The following is a 27,545-nucleotide window of genomic DNA, read 5'->3' as shown; positions in this document are numbered from 1 at the left end:
TTAGGCAGATCATAGCAGCCTTCAAACGGTCTGTTTCCCCTGCTTCCTCATTCACAGAAGCTGACTGCACAGAATATCACACATAGACACAGACACAAATGGCATTATAATAATACATAAAATCTCCACACCAAAATGCATGTTAAATGCATTTATTTTATTGTTAAAGGGACACCAGGCAACATTTCATTTGTTAATTACTCATCTTCGTAAGTCGGCATTTGGTTAAATGACTCATTACAGGGCGAATGAAGACTCTCTCGCCCGCCCCTACTGCCTGTAGAAAGAATATCCCGCTTGCAAGTTCAGTGTATCGTACCCGCCGACCGAACCAGGATCAGTTTACATCCTGCATCCACAGCACAGAGGCAGGCTAACGAAACCCTAGCGATTGTTGCAAACGTGTGTATAATAGCAGAGCTGGCGAAGAAGCAGCGAAAACCCTTGACGGAAGATGCAAAAAAAAGGAGAAGAGCTTCAGACTGAGCGAGGGGGAGTTTCGTAGAGAAAAAGCATCAGGCTTGCCTGGTGTCTCTTCAATTATCGCTTTACTGTACTTCACAAATCCGTCCCCTCTAGAGGATCTGGCTGACATACCAGTGGTGTAGAATATAAGTAGAAAAACAAAGTATCTGTCAGACATGAGAGGTTCAGGCCGTCGTCTTTTCCATCCTAATATCACAGAAGATAAACACCTTCCTCTAAATAGTTCTGAAAACTAGATGTACCGCAGAGCGGTACAAAATATGACCGCCGCCCAGTCCAGCACATGTTTTCCACAAAAATAAGTCACGCTGAAAGGCATATATGATTCTAACTGTCTCTAACTGTCTGTGCATGTGCATGTGCATGTGCTTGTGTGTTTGCCTGTTTATGTGCCTGTGTGTGTGCATGTGCATGCATGCGTTTATATGTCTACTGTGTGAGTATGTGTCATACATAGGATTACTGTGAATGTATGTGTGTGCGTGTGTATCTGTTTATGCACATGTGTGCATATGGAATGGGTTTACATGACCCCTGGAGGCAAACATATGCAAAAAATTGGTCATCCTAGGCCTTACGGTTCTCAAGATATTCACAGAAAACTGTGTCTGCCCTACCCTCCTTTCGGGGGGTCCAGTTCAGCGGGGGGCCTACAGATCAAAACAAAAAGCGATGGTTCCATGCTATCCATGTGGGGTTACATGCCCACCAAGTTTCGTGTACCCCGGTCTTTCAGTGTCCCGGGAATCCTTGTTGGTGTACGGTCACTAAATGTACACATCAATTATTTTATTGTAAGGCCCCCCATGAACGAAAGTCCATGAAACTTGGCATGCATTCGGAGATTGTCATAATGATCCTACACTTTCAATTTCGTGCAGTTTTGACCATGTCAGCCAGAGATATTTTGATGAAAACACCTAATGTTTTGCTTTTTAATTTTTAACTAGGTGGCGCTATACATGAAATAAGTGGTAATGGGATAGGTTGACATGCCCCCTTAAGACCAACATACAAAAAAAGTGGACCTCCTAGGCCCTACGATTCTCGAGATATTCACAGAAAACTGTATCCGGCCACCTACAGGCCAGTTGGTGTATAGTAACATAAATTAATTTATTGTGTGGCCCCCCATGAATGGAATTCCGCGAAACTTGGCGTGCATACAGAGGGTGTCATAATGATCCTACACTTCCAATTTTGTGCAGTTTTGACTATGTTAGGTCACAGATACCTGCGATTACAACACCTCATTTTTACTTTTTTGTGTTTAACTAGGTGGCGCTATACATTAAATGAATGGTTATGGAATGGGTTGACATGGCCCTTTGAGATCAACATACAAAAAAAAGTGGTCCTCCTAAACCCTAAGGTTCTCAAGATATTCACAGAAAATTGTGTCTGCCCTACCCTCCTTTCGGGGGGTCCAGTCCAGTGGGGGGGGGGGCTACAGATCAAAACGAAAAAAGGAGGTTCCATGCTATCCATGTGGGGTTACATGCCCACCAAGTTTCGTGTACCCCGGTCTTACAGTGTCCCGGGAATCCTTGACGGAAATTTGGACATGCGAAAAAGAAAAAAAAAAAAATCTGACTAAACCTATATGACTTCGCTGCGCGGCTGTCATAAATAATAATTCATCCACTAATATTACATATTAACATGTCAGCTGTTGTGAGCTTCTGATTTGATCATATGCCAGTTGTTGTGACTTCTGGTGCAAAGCAATCCAAATCTCTCATCTCTCGCATGCTTCCTCTGTCACTCAGCTATATGAGGATGGGTATATATTTGTTCTCCTGTTTCAGTTCCTTGTTCTGTAGGCCTACCACTTCTAAAGATTAAAATACACAAACTTTTAGAGGCTGATAATAATTTGGGAAGTTGGTTGGATTATTGAATTATTGTACAAAATGTATTGTTGTGTCACACACACACACACAAACAAACAAACAAACACTCTCTCTCTCTCTCTTTGATGCTCACCAACTCTCTCTTTCACTTTGTTAACCACAGCTCTCCTCCCTTATTCTCTGGGGGTTTGACTTTTGCGAGTCTATCTCAGTCTCTCAGTAACACGACGGCACACAGCATGGAGCTCTGTCTTCTGCTAGGTGAGTCAATCATGTGTGTATGTGTGTGTGTTTGTGTTTGTGTGTGTGTATGTGGTGAGGGGTTGATCTGGAAGTTTCTTCCCCTGTGACTTTCACCAGCTTTCATTATCGGCATTGAGCATATAGACAACTGTGGCTCTGCTCATACTCACATGATTTGTTGTCTGTCCATGTTGTTGAGTGATGCAAAGAAAATATGCAAATGCAAGAATTAATGAATGTAAATAATGACGGTTTCTTTCTGTCATTGAAATATTACCCCTTTTATATAAAAAATACTGTTGCTTCAAGGGGTTTTACACAATGTCATGATCAAAGTGATTATTTGAATCAAACGTTATGTGAAGTACTGATATATGTATATACTGAACTATTGTCCAATGCTAATTTTAGAATTCTGATACGACAGGAAGAAGGGTTTCAACCACAAGTCACATGTCTGAAAGAGTTATGATTTATTTCATGGATGTCATTGATACAAACACTGCTACTATGTGGTCGTACTTGTCTGTGTGGGGGCAGCCGTGGATTACTGGTTAGCGCTTCGGACTTGTAACCGGAGGGTTGCCGGTTTGAACCCTCACGGGATCATAAGAGTATATACTTGTTTTGTGTCTGTGGAAAGGCAGGCTGCTATAATATAAAACACTAAGGGCCCTAATATGTACTGTGTGTTTTTCTGATACAAACACTGCTACTGTATGTGGCTGTACTTGTTTGTGTTGTGTCTGTGCAAAGGCAGGTTGCTACAATATAAATCAGTAAGAGCCATGACTAAGAGCCAGCCAAGTTTTAGTCAATCCTACGTCTAAAAAGCTTACAGTAGCCTGATATTGTCATCAGGGGTGTAGTGGTAAAATAAGAGGTGGGTAAACTATGAATTCTCTGATCATGGTGAGGTGGACTGAGTCATGCGGTATCGGATTTTTAAAAAAGACATTCAGAACATGTTTGATGATAGAGGTTATTGTTCAATGTTTATAACAATATCAATGGTATTACATGTAAATGGTTCCTAGAGTGTTGATGAGCGTACATTTTGTAAATGTGGATAATACAGTGCAATCTATTCAGAATTTGAGTATGTTACTGTTCCAATGGGCCGTGATTATGGGGCGTTTTTCAAATGATACAGGAGGGGAAATGCAGAGTTTTTTTCCATATATCCACATTGGCTGGAGTTTTCAGAAATAATTGTTTCAGTGATAAAAACTTCGGTTTTTGTGTAAATGAAACGCCAAACTGCCTGGTATGCATTTTACTACGTGTAAATGGGGTCTTAGAAGCTGTCTGTCTAGCTTCTAGACAGCGTTTTTGTTGCAAACAAAATCAACCTAAACATGCTCAGATTATGTGATAGATGAGGCGCCGTTGATCATCTCTCCATTGTCGTACAAAGCCCGCCCAGACAATTTGATTGGCCCGAACAGGTCTGCTTCAGGCATAGTTGCTCCACAACGGTCCAGAGCGAACTTCTCAACCTCATATTTTGTAGGCAGGGCTAAGTTTGGTTGGCTTCCAGGGTAACTAAATCTATTTCTTTATTACAAGGCGAAATTTATTTACTAATGCAACACCATGGGAAAGATCTTAACTGCAATCATTGCTGAGTCAGCTCAATGCTCACACATATCACATAGGTACAGTACATGCATGATAACTTTGCTTGTTGATAGACTGTCCACCTTGCAAGTCATTTAAATTACGGCTGTAAATATGACTACAGTGGTTGGCAATGCTGTAAAAGAAAGATACAATATTGGAATCACAATACATTTTGGCCTTGATGGCAATGCTTTATGCAGAATTGAAAAATAGGTTTAGACATTCATAAGCACTTTGACTGCATGCAATTGGTTTTGATATTCAATGTTATTTTCTAGTACCTCTCTCTCTCTCTCGGGCACTTGGGCAAATGATGAATTGCAGTTTGTTGTTCTTAGAATTATGGCTTCCTGGTGAGGCGTCATGATAACGTAATGGCTAAGGAGCTGGGCTAACTGCGTGCAGTGATCATACAAGTTGTGGGTTCAATTCCCTGCTGCCACTGTTGTGCTTTTGAGCATGGCACTTAATACTGAGTTGCACAGGAGAGTAAAGTAATTTTAAGTCCCTTTGGATAAAATCATCAGCCAGATGAATGTTGCTGTAGTAATTCCTTGAATTATGGCTACTGTGGTGTGGTGTTATAATAACTAAACTCTTGATTATATTGCATACTTGCATTGTGTCTTGTACTTGTAACTTTGCACACACATTGATGTTTCACTTGAAGATGAAAGTAGCAGTTCAAATCTCTTCTTTAAGGAAAAAAAAGCTATTTTTGGTGGTTGTTGTATGTACAGTAGATGCCTGCAGAAGAAGGGAACAAATTGCTTCCCACATCAACAGCACATCGGCTGAAATTGGTCACGTGGGAAAATAATGATATCCAAATTGTTACTGCTATTATTGTGTGTTCACTAAAGCTCAACCACTCATAGTAGGTAAACTCAGGATCCGACTTTGCTTGTCAATGTTGTCTATGTCCACTTCACTTACACTGTAGCCTGGGAGAACCCAGACAAACCTCTTAACATATTTGAATTTGCTTTGCAGGTTAATCTGACAAGGAGGCCATTGACACCCATTTTCAATATTCCAAAAACTCAGGCACCAATCACCATCACTTATCCAGTAGTAGAGTTTAGATTCTCTGCCCGAGCCCGAACTTGACCGACCCGCGGGCTGGGTCGGGCCGATATTTCCAGCCACTATCCTCGGGCCGGGCCGGGTCCTTGATCAAGCATTTTTTTTTTTAAATAATTAGCCTACTTGGGTAGGGAGCTAAAGCTATGCCATAGTCAGACTCAGAAATATTATATATTTAACAAAGTAGGCCTAAGTAACAAGTGTATACAAAGTTATACAAATTAGGCTCAGAGTTACAAAATGTAATTTAAGTCATCTGCGCAACACGTATCATGCGCAGCTTCTCCACTCGCACGCATCACACCGGGCCTGCTGTGCTGTATTGTGTAGCTTAAGTGCAACGTGAAGCTTGAAGATGTAAAGAAAAAAATGAAAACAGGAGAAATAACTTCGAGCAAGTTTGGAGAAAAGTCGGAGGTAGGCTATGCATGTCAGCAGGTATGCTTTGTTGCGTGCATTAAGTGCGCACAATGTTCACCTATGACAGCAAAAAGACTTTAAGATTAACATGAAGCAGGCTTGCCATGGCAGAAATAATGATAGCCAGCATTCAATGTCCTCTTTTGTCACTTCTCCAAGCATACACCTGAGAGCGAGGCAAGCCCTCACAGAGACATGCCTTAAGTTTTGCTGCAGGGACATAATTTTACGTTGTGAGTGGCTTATGTTTCTTCATTCAGATTCATTTGCAATCCATTCCATTCTGAATAAACAAACATAGTTTAGCCTACATTCTTTATCCTCCGTTGCATTATTCATTAATATAATTCTAAACGGATTTCTGTAGCTCAAACAGCTCGGAATTGTAGTTGAGAACGTCAGTTATAATGGCCCACGTATTTAAAAATTTTTGGGATTAAATATCACGGCAGCTGAAGTAAGTGAACAGCCCTGCTCCTGTGTGAGCACAGGTGTTTCTAATTAAGTGTCAGATTCGGCCACAGTTACTGTACTTCAACCAGAGGCCTCGTTAATGTTTTTAGGAACACCTGTGGTTTGCCTGCTAACAGGAAAGTGAACAGCCCTGCTTCAGCTGCCGTGATAAAGGCCTACAGTTAATGTGTCGGGTCGGGCTCAGGCACAATGTGCACGGGCTCAGGTAGGGTCGGGCTTGATTTTTTGGGCCCGATCTAAGCTCTATCCAGTAGGGGCAGGCTTTATATAATGACGCCCCTAAGCTGTTGTAGAATCAGTGTAACCTATGGACTCGAGTGGCTTATTGCTTTTCTAAAAACTGTTACTATAAATACCTGGCAAAGTTTCATAAAGTAAAGGCACAGCAACTAGAAATATAACAAGTTATTCCTAGATAATCATTCTTCCGCAAAGAAATATATTTCCTTTATCTGAATGGTGGCCAAGCAACGTCGAGACGCAGCTACTATCAAGTTATGGTAGCACAGTAATATAGAACAGAGAATTTAAGAAGTTTAATTTCACTGCTGGTTACGCCCCTGGATGTCTTAAGTTAATGAAGACTTTCCAGACCCACAATCTCAATTGATTTTTGAAACGGTCTGCTATTAACTAGGCTACATACAGTACACAGCTTAAAGGGACATGATGCTAGAATTAGTATTCATCCCTTGGCATCAATGTCTAGCCACTCTGTAACCCTTTTTACACCATCTGTCAAGCAGAGTTCCATGATAGCCTATTGCACTGCCCTGTTTGTTGGAAAAGGACACTAAAGGCGTCAATAGAGAACACCAAAGATGCATAGTATAATACTAGGCATTCCGGGCACACAGTGGCAATGACAGAGAAACCATGCATCCTTGATATGTTATCTATATTTTAAGTCAGTGCACCATTAGTATATTTTACAAAATAACATACACAAACTGCTTTAAAATCATACTCTATACACAACAGTATGTGAGCAGTTGGCATACCAGATGTGATGTTGAAACACTGACAGTGACAGACACTGACAGCACTGCAGATTTATCACCTGGTGTTCACTTGCCTTTATCTTGCATTAGTATGTGTGCTCACTTGTTTTGAAAGTGCAGAGGATTTGAAATTGTACCTGTGCTTTCAGTTTGAAGAATAAGAGTATCTATGTCTTTGTGTTCTAGTGCTGAGCTTGTGTTCCTATTCTGGACTTGCTGCAGGTGAGATTAATTCATATGCCCCCAATACTTTCATCTTTGTTCAGAGATAACTGAATTGGTTCGTCACAGTCTAATTGGTATGTCATCATATAGCAGTGTGGATTTTGGAGGTAAATATTCCAAAACAATATAGTATTATTTTGAATATGTTAACTAACTCAAAGAACCATATTCTATTATTGCTCTGCTACTGACATATGGACCCTTTCGATACACATAAACAAACCAGCATTCCTAGGCATTTCCGGTGTCACAGAAAATAACATTAAGCTTATGGTAACTCAGGGATAAACAAAAATGGAAATATTGACATTTCGTAAAACATTATAATAAAGTCTGATATATATATATATATAAAAAATTTTTTACAAGTGATCTGCATTGACTTTGAAGGTTTAAACTGAAAATGCTCTAGGAACATTGCTGCTGAGGTTACTTTGGAGAGGGGAGGTTTGAGCAGCTACATACTGTGAATGATCTGCAGACATGTCAAGCTATGCTGTTTGTGTGTGTGTGTGTGTGTGTGTGTGTGTGTGTGTGTGTGTGTGTGTGTGTGTGTGTGTGTGTGTGTGTGTGTGTGTGTGTGTTTCCCTTAGGAAAGGAAAATATATTTACCAATGTATTACTTGAAATATATTGTAATATATTAGGAGTATAAAGATTAACCGATACATCTCGGTATCCATTTTTAACGTGTAAGATACGGAAGCCCTATAGGCCCATGAAGCCCCTTATCGGAAACTGACATGAACCGGTCGTTTCCCTGATTTAATTGTTACAAATCGGTTCACCTGTTCGGTTCTGCTCGCTCAGACTCTCTTTTACGCTGCTAGCAGGGAGTGCTCTCATCCCACTTTCAAATTCAAAACAAACCACTCAACCACTTCCACCAAGTCGGGCCTGTGTACCAGCAGGAAGGTCATACAGGCCGATGTTTAGGAACATCCGAGGATAACATGGGCCGAGGGAGACAGCATGTCTGCCTATTCGGGCTAGTATCTCCATCTGGCCAGGGCCGGGTTTTGTACACTGGTTGGCACCTGCCACGTTGGCATGATTGACGTTTGTATGTTTTAGTATAACAGGCTTTGTCTTGTTTTGACACGGAGACGGATCGAGGAAGCGACCCGAGGAGCATCTTCTGTCGGAAGGCTCAGCAGCCGCTTCTAATAACAACCACAACTGTTAGACTCTGCACAGTTTTACTGTTTGAGACTTAGCCTGTGTTCTGTTATTCATTGTTGTACCATCTACAATAAATCATCATCTAATCGCCGATCCTTATGGTATAAAATTCTCGCCAAAAGTTTTCTGTACCTGTACCAAAGTTTTGTGCTTGTAAGAATATTTTGTGCTCGTAAAAAATATTTGTGTACATGTAAAAATAATTTGTATCTGTAAAAATATTTTGTGCATGCAAAAATGGTTTGTACATCTTCAAATCCGTTTTGTCACTCTGTAGAAAAAATGTTTGTGAATTTGCGAACGATTTTTGCACGCACGGATTTTCCATTTGCAAGTGCGCATCTGTTTTCTACAGACATGAAACAGATCTACGGGTACGAAACGAATTTACAAGTACAAAACTTTTTTACAAATTTTCCCAAAACAGCCAATCACAGCACTGCTTACTGAACGGACAGTCAGCCAATCAGCTCGCTTCTTTAATTGTGAAACGCTGGACATACCGCTCTGGGTACATCCATGTAAACACTACAGTCAGAAGAGGTGAAACAAGTATTGGCTGGGCTAAGCTAACGTCAAAGATACTGCTTTTATCAACGGTCTCTGCTAACGTTACGTGAAAGCACCGCACATATAACATGGGAAATACAAAGGGAGGAATGACTAGTCGGAAAACACTTAACACAATAACTATACAGAACAATTATCATTAATAATAATACTAACCCTGTGGGAACAATAACTCTTAATGAGACACGCTTCATTTTCGTCCATAATGGTAAACTACCCAATTTCGTGTAAAAGTACAATGGTTAGGGCGTGTGAAATCCGTCTTTTAAGTCCAGAATGAATGGGTCTTTAGTCATAGTCAGCCTAAAGCCACCCTGAACTTTTGTGGTCATGTAGCAGTAACTGTTATGTTCTAGCTAGCTTAGGTAACAAGCTAACTTAGCTAACAAGCAAACAGCTCAACTTAACTCTATTCCTTCCCTACTATGAATCTAATATCATTAACTAGAACTAATAAACAGTAGGCCTATAGTTTAAAACGCGAGCACTGGATAGGTAATTAGTAGGTAACAATAGGTAATGGCAGCTAACTGGGCTAGTATTGGCTGGGCTAAGCTAACGTCAAAGATACTGCTTTTATCAACCGTCTCTGCTAACGTTACGTGAAAGCACCGCACATATAACGTGGGAAATACAAAGGGATGAATGACTAGTCGGAAAACACTATAACACAATAACTATACAGAACAATTATATCATTAATAATAATACTAATGATCCGAATTTTATTAGTTCTAGTTAATGATATTAGATTCATAGTAGTGAGGGATTAGAGTTAAGTTGAGCTGTTTGCTTGTTAGCTAAGATAGCTCTTCTTTTTTAAGTGTTTCACCTCTTCTGAACTGTGGTGTTTACATGGATGTACCCAGAGCGGTATTTTCTATGTCCAGCGTTTCAGAATTAAAGAAGCGAGCTGATCGGCTGACTGGCCGTTCAGTAAGCAGTGCTGTGATTGGCTGTTTTGGTAAAATTTGTAAAAAAGTTTTGTACTTGTACATTCGTTTCGTACCCGTAGATCTGTTTCATGTCTGTAGAAAACAGATGCGCACTTGCAAAAGGAAAATCCGTGCGTGCAAATATCGTTCGCAAATTCACAAAAAAAAATTCTACACAGTGAGAAAACGGATTTGAAGATGTACAAACCATTTTTACATGCACAAAATATTTTTACAGATACAAATTATTTTTACATGTACACAAATCATTTTTACGAGCACAAAATATTCTTACAAGCACAAAACTTTGGTACAGGTACAGAAAACTTTTGGCGAGAATTTTATACCATAGATCCTGATCCAGCCGTCAAGCTTTAATGACCATCTTCAATACAGACATCAGAACTAAAACACAACGCAAAACGATCGTGAATCCAACATTTGGTGCCGTGACCCTTCTCGCAAAAGGAGAAGAAAGACGACAACATTTGGTTATCGTGACCCGACCGCGAGAGGGGAGGAAAGACGAGAACATCCAACGGGTTCAAAGAGACTTCGGGGGCAGATTTTGGATTTTGAACATCTGTAAGAAGAGTCCATCTTGGCACCCTGATTGACGGGACTGAATCCCAGCTGGAAGCCTGCCAAGAGGGGAAACACTGCTGAACTGCGCACCCTGCATGCAGTGAAGACATTCTGACCAGGTGAAAGCAAAAAGTCTTTACTCCTTTATGCGGGAAAAAGAACCAAAGTAAAGCTAATTTATTAGATAAATTAGAAATGAAAAGCTGCACATTAATGAGAGTATTGAAGTTTGTGTCATTAAGTGTTTTGACAAGTAGCATACCTATATCAATGATTGATGAGCTCTAGATGTCATTTGATATAAGAAGTTTTCTGGAAAAAAGTAAAAGGTCAAAGTGTACACATATTTTGGGTAATTGGATAGATTCGTGAACGAATTAAAAGAAGTAATCGATTAACTACGGACAAGCTTGGGGGATTAAATCTTTTCTTTTTCTGTACTGCCATTACATGTTAAAGGGGAACTTGGCAACTATTTCAACTTAATAAACCCGTTTAGAAATCATTTGGATGGTTAAATGACCTGTTCCGGTGAAAATGGTGACTTTCCCCGCTGCGCCTAGCGTCCCCAGGCGGAAAACCAACCTTGCAACATTGAGACTACCGTCCCGGAAAGAGAAGTGAGAAACAAGAAACTCATTTTAAAGCGTGTTTCTTACCTTGTAACATCCACATAGTTCTGCCAAACTTATGCTAACAGTTCGCTAGCTTGTAAACAAATCCATGTGCTTTATCGTTACCTTTTCACACAGTTTGAAATAGCACAATGTGCAATTTCTCCAGCAGAGGGGGAAATCCTGCCAAGTTTCCCTTTAAGCTGTGTAAGTTTTATGAGATAAATGCTGTGCGTGTGCCAATGAGAAAATAGGAGGAGTTGCTACAGTTATTATTTTGCTGAGTGAACTGTGTGGTTGTTTCTCAACGGTCTTTGTTTAGTTTAATGGCCTAGGACTAAACTTAGTGCTACAGTGATACGGAAAGGAGACGAAATTACCAGAGTGGGGTGTTTTGGTTGTGCAGTATTTGAAAAGTGGGATAGGGTTTCCACCTATGTTTTTTTGTTGACTTGGTCAACTGTGAATTTAACGAAAGATCGTTAAAGGTGTGAGTGAGACATTCATTTGTATCATTGTCCAGCCGCTTGGGGAGAAAAGAAACAGTCTGAGTTAAGTGGAACTGACACTGGTGAAATTTATTGTTGTGGCATCATGCTGTGAGTAAAATGACTTACCAAGTGTCAGTTTACGGAGCGAGAGAGATAGAGAGAGAGTGTTTCCTTTTCCCTGGCGGGAGCGTGTGTGTGTGTGTTGAAAAAATAAAAATAAAAGAGAGACAACTTGTGAACAATTGAGAGGCGAAAAAATTACTAACCAAATTTTCAAAGTGCAAAGTTGTCACTATATTACTACCACATCACGGGAAAATATAAAAAAATATATTTAAAAGGATCACGTCACTGCACGAAACACATAGTACAATTTAATATTTAATGATTTGATATTAGCACAATCCAGATATGGTTCTTGCTAGGAAAACTAAGTTGCAGGCCTTAGCTGAGATACAAGACTATGTGTCAGATTGGATGGCAGTGAAATTACAATTGGGCAAATTTGAGAAAAAATTACAAAGGAAAATAGAGAAGTTGGAATTAGAGATCCGAGACAGGATTTGGAGAACAGAGATGGACAGACGTGATTTGGAGGAACAACTCATGGAAGCGGATGTGTTGCCAGAACAGAGTGGAATGAGGCGAAGAGGAGTAGTCTCAGAGGCCCACTCAATGGGGAGGAGCCAACTCCTCCCATACACACCGGCACCTATTGTGGGCGGGGGTCGCAACAGGCAACCAAACACCCGCCTCAATCCGACTCTGCCTGACTTGGACTCAACAGCGCCATATGCCATGGTGGAGACATCTAGAAGTGCAGTGGACATTGATAAAGACAGCTTCATTGGACAGAATGCTGCTGTTATGGGGACCCCACATGGGCCAAGAAACAGCACCCCGCCTGACCAACAGCCAGCAGGTGACACAAAACAAATCATTCTGGCCCCATCAACAGCCACTGCTTTCTACAATCCACAAAGACAAGGAAGAACGTCTGCAACCAACCATCATCAAACTGCTCCACTCCAGTATGGCTATCCACAGCCACTAGCCATAGCTTCAGTACCCCCCCCTCCTCCATTGTTGTTACCAATGCCACTGGCTACAAGCCCTTACCCACCTCACCCACATGTCAACTCTTTCCCTACCCTACCACCACCACCTCCCCTGCCCCCACCTGTCAACTCTTTACCTCACCCACCCCCACCTCCCTCACCCCCACCTGCACCAGTGAATGATGGGGCATCTACATCCAATGCTGCCCAGGGAGCGACCAGGCCAGCGATGGAGGACTGGGATGAGTCAGCTGACGAGGCACTCATATGCCCTGTGCGCACAGTAGCCACCGCCGACGGCGTGTCTGTGCTTTACCAACCAGCGAGAACCGATAACACCCTCTATGCTACTGCCTTGCGTGAAGAACACATCGAAATTTAATTCTTGATTGATACTGGTGCTGAACTTACAGTCTTTTCATCCGACCTATTGAAGAAACACGAAATACCTCTGTCAGGCATCATCAAGACAGCTGGTGGACCAACCGGAGAAAAATGCAGTCTGAAGCAGACAGCCCCAGTCACCATAGCCATTGGAGAAGGAGATGGAGAAGTTTTGTGGAACCTGAGAAGGCTAAAAAGAGAGGATCTCCTGGAACATCCTGCATGGGCTAAGGGAAAGAATGACTGTGGACTGTTGGAAATGGAACCTGTCAGACTGACTGGAAAACCACCTCCGTGTGTAAAACAATGTCCCATCAAGAATGGACAGCTTGTGGCAGAATTGCTGGATGCAATGCAGCTGCCAAAGGAACTGGCAGTGATCAAAGTAAAGGCACATACAAGGCAAGACACCATTGAAGCAAGAGGCAATGCAATGGCGGATGCGGTGTCAAGAACAGCCGCAAGAAAAAGAGAGGGAGGGGATAACGAAACGACTAACGAGAATGGACACGGAAATGGAAACACGGACGGATCTAACGGTAACAGGAACATTTTTGAAAATGACGACGAGAAATGCATGATGAGAGTGACAAAGAAGGTCAAGGAAACATCTGAAGAGGGAAAACAGGAAAGTTCGACCAACATCATAGACATGCAGAACCTTTAAAGCCGAGAAGAGAAGTGGATTTGGATTGAAAATGCGGCGAAGCTCCATGATGACAACTTGTGGAGGTTTGGAACACGAACAGTGGCTCCAGAAAGTCTTCTGCCATATCTGGTGGCGCAAATTCATTCGCTTGGACACGTGGGAGTGGAGAAGATGAGGAACAGATTCATACAGGTCTGGTGGTCACCGAAGTTCACAGCAACGGCCACAGACATTGTCAAGCGGTGTGTCACCTGTCGGCAAAACAATCACGACAAGAAGGTTAAGTTGCCAATGCTGAAGACACCAGCTCCACCAGGACCATTCAGAGTTCTCCAGATAGATTACATTACTCTTCCCAAATGCAAAGGCTACCGAGATGTTCTGGTTGTCCTGTGCAAGTTCTCCAGGTGGATTGAGGCATTCCCTGCACGATCTGGAACTGCACTACACACTGCCAAAATCCTCGTGAAAGACATCATTCCCCGATACGGATTGCCGGAACAGATCTGCTCAGACAACGGAACACACTTCACTGGAGCAGTCTGCGCCGAGGTGGCCCACATGCTGAATGTGCACTGGTCCCTGAACTGCCCATACCATCCAGAATCGTCGGGGCAGGTGGAGAGAGCCAACCGGACGTTGAAGGAACGACTGGCCAAGAAACATCAAGAAGGCATTCCTTGGGTTGACGCCTTACCAGCGGTCTTGTGTAGCATGCGAGCTACAAGCAACAGAGACACTGGACTCAGCCCATTCGAGATTGTGACTGGCAGGCCTTTCTCGGCACCAGGAACGATTGATTTGAGGAAAGCCGACATCCACCTGACATCGGATGCGATGCTGACTTACTGTGTGCAATTGACGAAGGCAGTCCAAACAGCGGCTAACCAGGAAGAGGCCTGGGGAGACCCTCAGGAAGGAGGCCACTCTCTAGTGCCAGGACAATTGGTGATGATTCACAAGCCCCAAAGGTTAGCGCTAGGGGCAAAGTACGATGGGCCATATCAGATTTTGTTGACACAGTCGGCAGTGAAGGTCCAGGGTGAGAGAAAAGTGGATATGCGAGCCATTGGAAACTAATAGAAGCGCCTGAAACATGACGCACTTGGGTAAGGTACGAATTCTATCGGAGTTTCCGCCAATCTTCTTTTAGAGGTGAGGTGTGAACTAGAGGGGGGAAGATTCACAGGAGACTTTCATTTTGACAGGGAATTTATGACGTCAGGAGAAATGAAAGGTTAGGGATCCGAGGGTAGAATCTTTCCTTTGAGAATCCGAACATGCTCAGAGTGTTGTGGTAGTGGACTCTTCTTGACACAAACTCATGTTATGAAAAATCATAGACTTAGATAAGTCTTATAATTGATTTTGATGATTAAATATGGGTGATTACTGATATATGGAATGTTTAATCTGAGGATACAATTACAATTGCCGATTTTTGAGAATGATTACAGTTAAGCTAGATCAAGAGGGGGGAGTAATCCTGTAGTCCTGGTTCTAGAGCTGGGTTTCTGGGGACACCCGTAAGGGAGGTGAACACGCAGCAACGGGTTAACTGGGGACTCACTGGGGGAACAGGGTTGGGAGGATGCTACACCCCTATAATAGATGATTATATATACTATTGTTTTCATGACTATCCTTCAACTGATACTGCTCTTTCTTTTCACTCCACATGTGCCTATGAGGTTGCCGGGAGCCACAGACAACATCTGGGACAGAGACTTTGCCTTTGAACTGAACTGTTGCTGGCCGTTTCCTGAACTTCCAAAATACTTTGTTTTGCTTTTCTTTTTTACTCTTAGAATGTGAGATAATCATCAGCAACATAATCAGTTTTTAAGTTTTCTTTCAAGGTGCCTGCACTTCTTTTCTTTTCCTTAAAGTGCCTGAGAAGTAATGCTTGGTTTTATTATTTTTCTATTTTTTGTTAGGACACATCAGACTCTGTTTGCGATTGTTTGATCTATAAAAAAATCAGTCTTTTGATTGATCAAGAGGGGGGACTGTAGAATTCTGGGGTATTCTCACTGTATTCTGATGTGTTCATATGTTACTTCTGTGTGTAGTATACAACAGGGAGAGGTCCATATTATTGTACATAACTGTGCCTTAGGCCTGTGTACCAGCAGGAAGGTCATGGTTGTTTAGGAACATCCGAGGATAACATGGGCCGAGGGAGACAGCATGTCTGCCTATTCTATATATACCTATACCTATGGAATTAGGTTGCCATGGCGCCGCCGCGTTCGGACGCCTTTTTGGTTGCTCCGCCTAACTTGTGCTTATATTTACTCTTTTACCTTTTATTAACCCTTAATTTTTTGCACTTTTCCACTGCACTGATTACGTATGATGGCGTTACACTCCGAAACATCGGAAATTAATTGCCTTTTTTGTTTCGGGATGTTTTAATTGACGATTCTACCTGGCCAACTGAGATTCTCCGAGATGCATCAGGGAACCATGGAGACTCATCTCGGCGCAGAAGGAAAAAACACCGAGGAAAACGAGCCGGGGCCCGTAACAGATTGAGGAATAGAGCTCATAGGCCTCCACTGCCTAGCATTCTCCTAGCCAATGTCCAGTCTCTTGTGAACAAGATGGATGAACTAAGAGCGAGGATACAGTTTCAAAGAGACATCAGGGACTGTAACATTCTATGCTTTACTGAGACATGGCTAACTGAACTTGTACCGGACAGTGCCATCACTCCGGTGGAGTTTTTCTCTGCTGCTCGCTCTGACAGGACTGAGGAATCTGGAAAATCGAAAGGTGGCGGTGTTTGCATCATGACGAACAGCAAGTGGTGTGACCCTAGAAATGTCACCGTTCTCTCAAAGTCCTGCTCGCCTCATCTAGAACATCTAGCGATCGTCTGTCGACCCTTCTACCTGCCCCGTGAGTTTACTTCGGTAATATTCAACGCTGTCTACATTCCTCCACAAGCCAACACAGATGCTGCGGTTTCAGAATTGCAAGAAGTGTGAAATAGACAACAACACACGCACCCTGAAGCTGCGCTTATTGTGGCCGGCGATTTCAATCAAGTACATCTGAACCGGTCCATGCCTGAATTTATTCAACACATTCACTTCCCTACACGTGGTGACAACACACTGGATCACTGCTACACACAGTTCAAGAACAGTTACAAAGCTAAGTCTCTACCAGCTTTCGGAAAATCAGATCATGCCGCTGTTTTCCTACTGCCTATGTACAAACAGAGAAGTCGGACGGACCCCCCAGTGACGAAGGAGGTCAAGCGCTGGACTGACCAGTCGGAAGCCAGGCTACAGGACTCCCTTAGCAACGTTGACTGGGAGATGTTCAAGACGAACTCTGCTGACATCAATGAGTTTACGGAAGTATCATTGAGTTACATCAATATGCTAACTGATTCCATCATCCCAACTGTAAAGATCCGAAGCTTCCCTAACCAGAAGCCATGGGTGGATAGAGAAGTGAGAACGGCATTAAAGACACGCACCATGACTTATAATGCTGGGCTTATTTCAGGGGATATGACGGATTACAAAGCAGCATCTTATAGTTTACGTAGAGCTATTAAAGATGCTAAGCGGCGCTATAGAGACAGAGTTGAAGCTGATTTCTTGGAGGGTGATCCAGCACGAGTGTGGAAAGGACTCCGAACCATCACTGGCTTTGAAAGAAAGTCCCCTCCTATGATGAATGTGAGTAAAGCCCTCCCTGATAAACTTAATGCTTTTTATGCTCGCTTTGACATGAAAAACACAGACTATATTGGACTAGCTGCAGCATGTGAAGCAAATGAGGATGCACCTTTCTGTGTCTCTGAGGTCGATGTGAGCAATGCCTTTAGGAGGGTTAGTTGTAGAAAAGCTACTGGACCGGATGAAATTTCTAACAGGGTTTTGAAATCCTGCGCTGCTCAGTTAGCTCCTGTGTTCACTTATATCTTTAACACATCATTGGCTCAAGAGGCAGTTCCTACTTGCCTCAAGCAGTCTGTTATTGTTCCAGTACCGAAAAACAAAAGTCCATCATGTCTGAATGACTACCGCCCAGTAGCCCTGACCTCTACAGTGATGAAGTGTTTTGTGAAGCTTGTGAAAAACATTATCTGCTCATCCCTCCCTGCCTCCTTCGACCCCCTCCAATTTGCTTACAGAGCCAACAGGTCTACAGAGGATGCCATCTCAAACCTCATGCACACCACCTTAACTCACCTGGAGGAGGGGAATGGGAATTATGTGAAGATGCTGTTCATTGACTTTAGTTCAGCATTCAACACGATAGTACCTCTCACCTTGGTCACAAAGATGAAGGCCTTAGGACTGAACACCACCCTGTGTCACTGGATATTTGACTTCCTCACCAACCGTTCACAAGTGGTTAGAGTGGGGGGTCTGACATCTGACTCATTAACCATCAGCACTGGTGCTCCCCAAGGCTGTTTTTTGAGTCCACTGCTGTACAACATCTACACACATGACTGCAAAGCCAACAGTAGTCATACCTCCATCATCAAGTTTGCAGATGACACAGTGATCTTGGGCCTGATTAGTAACAGCAATGAACAGCTCTACTTGGATCAGGTTGATGAGGTGGCACAGTGGTGTCAATCTAACAGCTTGACACTGAATATCAATAAAACCAAGGAAATGGTAGTGGATTACAGAAGGCAGCAGCAGAACTACAGTTACACCCCACTAATGATCAGCGGGCAACCTGTAGAGATAGTCACAAGTTTTAAATACCTTGGTGTCCACATTACTGAAGACTTAACAAGGACTGTTAACACTCAATATGTTCTGAAGAAGTCCAGACAACGACTCTACTTCCTTCGTCAGCTAAGGAAATTCAAAGTTTCTACATCCATCATGAAGGCCTTCTACACTTCAGCGGTTGAGAGTGTTCTAACTGGTAGCATCATCACCTGGTATGGGAACTCCACAGTTAGAGATTGTAGTACTCTGCAGAGAGTAGTGCGCTCAGCTGAACGTACTATAAGAACTCAACTCCCTGCTCTACAAGATATTTATTCCAGAAGAGTACTCCTAAGAGCCCAAAAGATTCTGAAGGACTCGTCTCATCCTAACAATGGATTATTCCTACCGCTGAAATCAAGAAGACGCCTATGTAGTCACAAAGCCAGAACTGAGAGACTTAGGAGAAGTTTTTATCCCCAGGCCATCCGAACTCTGAACTCACACTATACTGACTTCCTCAGCACTCTCAAACATTTCCCAACTCTGAACTCACACTATACTGACTTTGCACTCATTCACTACTCAGCACTCATGACCCCCCCCCCCCACACACACACACACACCTACAAGACTTTTAACACTTTTACATCCCTCTCCCTATGCTACAGACCTTTTATTTATTTTCTTATTTCATCACACGTAAAAACACACAAACACACACACACACATATCTGACTTTCTCCAACTTTTGCACATCTCCATAGAACTTTTTATTTATTATTTTTGATTTCTCCTCCATCTACCCATGTCCTTGATTGCCTAGCCTTTCTGCCCACCCCACCCCCATCCCCAACACACACACTTACATCATCACTGTCATCACTTCACATACACACAGCACACTGCTTGCTACAGTAAGCCTCCTCTACATACTTGCTGCACACTGCCCCCCCCCCCTACATACACAGCACATTGTCTTCAGGATCTTCTCCAACACACATCCTCTACATACTTACAGCACACTGCCCCCACCTACCCACACACACACTACACACACACACACACAGTCACTGCTCCACTCCCCTCCCGCCCACACACACATCTTCACTGTCATCACTCACATCATACATACAGTACTCTGCTTGCAATAGTAAGTCCCTGCCCGCCCCCCCCCCCCCCTACATACACAGCACATTATTTCATCAGGAAGCTTCTCCAACACACATCCCCAACATACTTACAGCACACTGCCCACACACACACTACACACAGTCACTGCTCCACTCCCCTCCCGCCCACACACACATCTTCACTGTCATCACTCACATACATCATACATACAGTACTCTGCTTGCAATAGTAAGTCCCTGCCCCCCCCCCCCCCCTACATACACAGCACATTATTTCATCAGGAAGCTTCTCCAACACACATCCCCAACATACTTACAGCACACTGCCCCCCCCCCCCCCCAATACACAGCACATTGTCTCATGAGGAAGCTTCTCCAACACACATATTGCACACTGCCCTCTCCCCACATACACAGCACACTATCCCATCTCCCCTGTCATCCCCCCAACACACACACCAAGACCCCTGGCAGTTGGGTTAGCCCCTTGAGCCGTGGATCTGCCCAAGGTTTCTTCCTTGGTAAGGGAGTTTTTCCTTGCCCCTGTTGCTCTTGGGTGCTCCTTGTTGGTGCCCCCCACCCAATCCCAATCCTCCCCCACCTTTTTTTATGCAGCCCTTGCCACTTAATCTACTAAACCCCTCTTCTACTGCACTTTTTACCCCCCCCATTAATGCACAAATAGGCTGACACCAGACATAATTTCACTGCATTTCTTACTTCCAGTAACTATATGCATGTGACAATAAACTTCCTTGTATCCTTGTATTCGGGCTAGTATCTCCATCTGGCCAGGGCCGGGTTTTGTACACTGGTTGGCACCTGTCACGTAGGCATGATTGACGTTTGTATGTTTTAGTATAACAGGCTTTGTCTTAGGTTTTGACACGGAGACGGATCGAGGAAGCGACCCGAGGAGCATCTTCTGTCGGAAGGCTCAGCAGCCGCTTCTAATAACAACCACAATTGTTAGACTCTGCACAGTTTTACTGTTTGAGACTTAGCCTGTGTTCTGTTATTCATTGTTGTACCATCTACAATAAATCATCATCTAATCGCCGATCCTGATCCAGCCGTCAAGCTTTATTGACCATCTTCAATACAGACATCAGAACTAAAACACAACGCAAAACGATCGTGAATCCAACAGGTTTCAAGCCTGAAGTTCTAACTAGTAGGCCACGGCTACCACAAAATGAAAATATCCACCATAATGTATTCAGATGTATATGGGGAAATGTATTGGTAATATTTGTAAAGATATAGTGTCACATGTACGGTATGTTTAATGCATGGTAGAATATATCTTAAATATATGTAAAATTATATGGAAATATATGTACATATTGTCACAGTCTGGCTCTTAAACTGGACAAAAATGGGAAGACACACGAGGGGTTGCGGATGTACAATGAATAATTTATTTACAATAGGATATGTACAAAATGTAGTAGATCTACAAACTAAGAAAACGTAAGGGTAACGCAAGCCACAGTCCAAACGCTCCAGCCAGCATCTGGCCCGTGATCAGGCAGGCACCAAATGGGGAGACAGCATCAGGGCAGAGAGAGAGGAAACACTGACAGCTCCACAGTTTTAAAACAGTTAGCCTACACCGGGCCCTTGGTGTAAGCCAATCAGCTGCCAGCTCTGTCTCAACCGCAGCCTAAAACTCAAATAATAGAGGGACACCTGGTAGCCTGGAAAATCTAGACCCTGGTAATCTAGAAAGATTAAAGGTCTGGCCACGAACAATGTAATGGCCCAACTCAAGGGGCGGCACCAAGCATGCATTTGAAAATCTCAGTGCACGCAATTGGATAACACCAGACCAATGTTTACTCTGAATGATTCTGGTCCTCGACACAAATTGGATAACACTACGACCAATGTTTACTGACCTCCAACGTTGCAGCGCTGTCGTCATCTGTTTAGCTTGCCTCTGGCCCGCCTACTGTATATCAGATACACCGATGTGATTGGTTCCCCGCGATGCAAGGGGCAAAAGTAACGTGCATCATTACTCATGAGTCTCTTGCAGACACAATTCAAATTGTGCTCTCGCGAGAACTCGGGATTTCCAGGGTAGACACCTGGTGCCCTGGTGGAACTCTGCACCCCCATGAGGGAGTAGCGACACGGGAACCCCACTGGGGCCGTGACACCCCCCACCATAGGAGCAGAGTTCCAACCAAGAAGCACAACACTGGAATCTTCATGAGAACCGACCAAGTCTTCGGTTCTCATGAGTTAACATTTACTGTCCTCATAACCCACCACCAACAATTTAGATGCCACCAGACACCCAACCAGACATTTAAAGTTACAGATTCCCATAAATCCACAATAATACATAAAGCATTCTAACAATCCAAAATGAACCCTGACCCATTACCACCACCACAATAATGAGCATAAGTGCAGTACTATTTATCATGCTAACAGGTATGTACGGGAAAGTATGTATACCAGTATAACGTACATGTATGGGCATGTGTGCATGTGTGTGACAAACCTCTCACCAAATTCAGGGAGATTCTACTTCAGAGTCTATCATCAACTGGCTCAGACAACTCTTGGCACCTAGAGAATCAGGGAGAGTCTATAGAGAGTGACAGAAGAGACCAGGGACAACAACCAGTGAATGGTCAGAGCAGGTTTCAATCATTCAATCATACACGCTTAGGGTTGCCACCTGTCCAGGATTTTCCTGATTTTCCAGGATTTTCATGGTCTGTCCAGGAAAATAAAAATAAAAATCCTGGACACTGAATGTCCCGGATTTTTGTACATGATGCGCAAAATGTGTATTTCAGTTTAATTGAAGCGTGCCTACGTCCATAAACGTATGCACAGCCTTATTGGCTCTACAAAAATGACGTAGCATAACATGGGTGGTGGTGGTGGGGGCACGCACCTTGGAGGTTCATTAGAAATGGTAAGGTGGAGACGGAGAGTGTGTGGGACAAGGAGAGACAGAGAAAGGAAAGTTTATTCCACATAAGCAAAAAAGCAGAACCTAATTATGTATTCCCCCTTTTTTCTCAATACTGCCCCCAGGTGTCCACAACTAAAAACTGTTGAAAATATAACAAAATAATAAAGGTCTGCTATTAAATAAAGCAATTAACTAAACAAATAACTAGAAATTGTCAATCTTACTAAATTTAGCTATACAATTGTAGCTTAGAATGACGGTTTTTATCTTGGGTTAGATGTGCGAAAGGCGCCGTTGCTTACAAACAAAAAGGTCGATCGGATGGTCAAAATGTCCAGGATTTTTGTCAGACACAGGTGGCAACCCTACGCTTGGTGTAAACGGTTAGCGAGAAAAGTAACTTTAATTTAATCATATTTTCTGCGCCCATCTCCCTACCCATTCATCTTGGTGGAATACTTCGCGAACTTTCTCTCAACACATGACAAACCACATATCAGAATAAACAGCAGACCTTACCGAACACAAAGGTGTAAAGCATTGTACAGTACCCCTGTACAGTTAGCCATTCCAGAGTAATCTGGTTTTAAATTTGGAGCAATGTCTATATGCATGTCTCCAACTTTGGGGTTCACAATGTGTTTAAATTGTTCAATACATGGCCAAATACAAAATAAATGTTACAAATATCGCCTAGATATCTGTAAACATTCGGCTACAATCAGAGGATATACATATAGGGCAGACAAACACTCATGAGTTCATGCTTTGTTTTATGGCTGGATTTTAGGATAGCCTATTATGGCAACCGATTGCATTCCGAGCTACAGTCAACTCTAGCAGGCATTAAATGACTGGAGACTTTGTGAATTTAAAGATTGTCATAATGTGCTGTCTCTGCTATTGCTGCTTTTGATCGGTTAGATTTATTTGCAATCTCCTGTGGTCGGCTGGACATAGCTTTGAAATGCCCGCCCAGATTTTACCCCAACATTCCGGGAAACCAGCTAAACTGATGAAGACAGCGCTGCAACGTTGGAGGACAGTACACATTGGTCGTAGTGTTATCCGATTGCGCCAAAGTCCGAAATAATTCAGAGTAAACATGGTCTAGTGTTATCCAATTGGGTGCAGTGAGATTTTTAAATGCATGGTTGTTGCCGCCCCTCGAGTTGGGCCATTACATTGTTCTTTGCCAGACCCTTAATCTTTCTAGATTATCAGGGTCTGGATTTTCCAGGCTACTCTATCACTGCCACAGCATAGACAAAATGTTCCACGTCACTAAATATAATCTTTAACTAGATGTACCGCAGAGCGGTACAAAATATGACCGCCGCCCAGTCCAGCACATTTTTTCCACAAAAAGAAATCACACTGAAAGGCCTATATGATTCTAACTGTCTCACTAAATTGCATTATCCACACTCAATTCTCACTGGTATCTGCTAGACAACAAGTACCAAAACATGATTAGTTCATAGATTTCACATGTAAAATTCATTTTATACAACCCCACCTCCATCTTGCCTAGGGTTGGGCACCGAAACACGGTTCTAATATGGCACCGGGTGCCGACACAAACGGTAGTAACTGCATCGAATAACAACGTGGATTTCGGTGCCTCATTTCGGTGCTTAAATAGCGTTTTTTTTTTTTTTTTTCATACGAGGCATCAATGCATGTCATGCGCCATCTCTAACGTCTTGCTCTGATAGCAACACATCCAGATACAGTTAGCTAACATATGATAAACACTGGATGTATAAACCAGAGGGGTGCACCACATGAGTGGACAGTGTTTGACAGCTTGCGTGAGGCCAAGTAGCTTACTTTAAAGCGATATCGCGAGCTCCTGTCAAAATCTAGCAGTGGGCCTAACTACACACAAGCAAAAGGCTAGGAAACAACATCAACAGTAGGCTAGCCTAGCCTATACGTTACACAATATCCTTGCTAATGCGCTAACTGACATTTATTTGAAATGTTATCAGCAAAGTTGTAAGGTGAAAACTTTATTTCACGGTGTGTTAAACAACATAATGGCATGATATTAATCTTTCATGTGCATGAGGTACATATAGCATCACAATGAATATGAAGATCATGTTAAAAGTTAGCTGGCAAAAACAAATATGTAGGTTACATACCTGATGTCACTGAGCTGTCAAAGAGGCTACGAAACCATCACAGTATGTTATCGCTAATTAAACTCAGCTTAGCGCATAGCCATAGTTGCTGTTAAAATGCCTTCTGCTGGGAACCTTAACACTTCAACACCGACATGTAGCCTAACATGTTCAAAACTACTGCGTGTTATGGGTTAAGACATACAATTTCTTGAAGCATTTGGCAACACACTGAATTAACTGGAAAGTAGAGTCCCTGTTAGATTAACTTGCTTGCAAATGCCGTTGTCCATGACCTGGCAGTTTTATGGCAAGCGGTTTTAACATACCTTATGGCAAACTGCCTACACTGGGTAAACTTGAAAGCAGAGCATACCATTGTATGCATGGCAAGCTGTTTTAACATTTAAATGTATTATTCATAGGAGCAATGAGATATTGATAGTAAATTGAATATAACAGTTCAATTTCATGTTCAAATTTGTCTCATCAATAAAAAAAAGCAATTCATGCTTTAGACCATTTTAATTTAAAATATTTTAAAAACAAAGTACCGGTTCAGGCACCGTTTCGGCACCGTTTTAAAAGTATCGTTTTAGCACCGGTATCGGATAAAACCCAAACGATACCCAACCCTCTTGCCTGTTCATAATTCTGAGAAATTCTTGAAATGTGTGCATGTACATGTTTATGTTGTGTGTGTGTGTGTGTGTGTGTGTGTGTGTGTGTGTGTGTGTGTGCGTGCTTGTGTGTGTGCCTGCGTATGTGCCTGTGCATGCAAGCGTACATATGTCTACTGTGTGAGTATGTGTCATACGTATGATTACTGTGAATGTGTGTGTGTGTATCTGTTTGTGCACATGTGTGCACATGAAATGGGTTAACATGACCCCTGGAGGCAAACATACGGAAAAAATGGCCATCCTAGGCCCTACAGTTCTAGGAGTTCTAGTGACCTAACATAGTCAAAACTGCACGAAATTGTAGGATCATTATGACACCCTCTGTATGCACGTCAAGTTTTGTGGAATTCCGTTCATGGGGGGCCACACAATAAATAAATGTATGTTACTATACACCAACTGGCCTGTAGGTGGCCGGAGACAGTTTTCTGTGAATATCTCGAGAACCGTAGGGCCTAGGAGGTCCACCTTTTTTATGTATGTTGGTCTTAAGGGGGCATGTCAACCCATCCCATTACCACTTATTTCATGTATAGCGCCACCTAGTTAAAAATTAAAAAGCAAAAGAACTAGGTGTTTTCATCACAATATCTCTGGCTGACAAGGTCAAAACTGCACGAAATTAAAAGTGTAGGATCATTATGACACCCTCCGAATGCATGCCAAGTTTTGTGTACTTTCGTTCATGGGGGGCCTTACAATAAAATCATTTCTGTGTACATTTAGTGACGTACACCAACAAGGATTCCCGGGACACTGAAAGACCGGGGTACACAAAACTTGGTGGGCATGTACCCCCACATGGATAGCATGGAACCATCATTTTTCATTTTTTCCGAAAGGAGGGTAGGGCAGACACAGTTCTCTGTGAATATCTTGAGAACCGTAGGGCCACAGTAATCATACGTATGACACATACTCACACAGTAGACATATGTACACTTGCATGCACAGGCACATACGCAGGCACACACACAAGCACACGCACACACACACACACACACACACACACACACACACACACACACACATATAACATAAACATGTACATGCACACAATTCAAGAATTTCTCAGAATTATGAACAGGCAAGATGGAGGTGGGGTTTTATAAAATGAATTTTACATGTGAAATCTATGAACTAATCATGTTTTGGTACTTGTTGTCTAGCAGATATCAGTGAGAATTGAGTGTGGATAATGCAATTTCAGCGTGATTTATTTTTGTGGAAAAAATGTGCTGGACTGGGCGGTGGTCATATTTTGTACCGCTCTGTGGTACATCTAGTTTGAAATATGCATGCAAACGAGATTGCACACCTTTGTGCCACACGGGAGCCACATACTAAATCTTAGGTCAGTCTGACAAACGGTCAGACTCACACAGATGCTTCTTGCTTTATAGATAGATATATTTTATAATAAATGTATCATCAATATATTATTCCATGTATTTCCAATATATAAAATAATATATTACAATATATTACAATACATTTCAACATGTTGGTAAATATATTTTCCTTTCGTAAGGGTTTGTGTGTGTGTGGGGGTATTTGTGTGTATGTGTGTGTGGCTGTGTGTGGCTGTGTGTGTGTGTGTGTGTGTGTGTGTGTATGTGCGCGTCTGTGTAGCCTATCTCTGTGTGTGTGCTCCTGTGTTGCTTTGTGTGTGTGTGTGTTTGTAACCTAATGTGATTCAGTTGGATAATAGATGGAGGAGATGTTTTGAGTGCTCGAATGCTTATGACCACATGAGATGTTCTGTCTGTTCCTGCCATTCTATGAAAAATAATGCAGGTGTGATAGACTTTCAGAGTTACAGTTCCTGGGTTTTGCTAACTTTGCTTTGTGCTCCATAATTTGCTGTAAAATCATCAGCAAATGACACCCAAGATACAGGCACCAGTGAAGATGGTGTGACTCCAAAGGACTCTACAGGTGAGCAAATGTACAGCATAATTTTGCAGAGCAACCCTCGAGGGCGTTTCACTGGAGTTATCAAGCAGTGACCTTCTTCATCAGTGTTCCACTGAAATAGGCCCATGACACTTACAGATGACTCAAAAGAGATATTTGGCTCCCCAGACCA

General features: G+C 42.6%; 1 protein-coding gene across 1 annotated transcript in view; it reads left to right on the top strand.

Annotated features, from left to right (window-relative positions):
• Positions 1-2,542: 2,542 nt before the first annotated feature.
• LOC143127050 (high affinity immunoglobulin gamma Fc receptor I-like) overlaps positions 2,543-27,545 on the top strand; it is a 30,581-nt gene continuing 5,578 nt past the window's right edge. The window contains exons 1-3 of the mRNA XM_076288352.1: positions 2,543-2,600; positions 7,373-7,408; positions 27,335-27,394. Of these exons, the coding sequence (XP_076144467.1) occupies positions 2,579-2,600; positions 7,373-7,408; positions 27,335-27,394 (118 nt within the window). The 5' untranslated portion in view covers positions 2,543-2,578. The remainder of the gene's footprint in view (positions 2,601-7,372; positions 7,409-27,334; positions 27,395-27,545) is intronic.

The sequence above is a fragment of the Alosa pseudoharengus genome, unplaced genomic scaffold (genome assembly GCF_046254945.1).
Source record: "Alosa pseudoharengus isolate Yale_2024_CS ecotype anadromous, Long Island Sound unplaced genomic scaffold, YU_APseudo_1.1 YU_APseudo_1.1_scf_17, whole genome shotgun sequence".
Lineage (NCBI taxonomy): Eukaryota > Metazoa > Chordata > Actinopteri > Clupeiformes > Clupeidae > Alosa > Alosa pseudoharengus.
The sequence above is the reverse complement of the archived record's forward strand: the minus strand, read 5'-3'. Positions and strand labels throughout refer to the sequence as shown.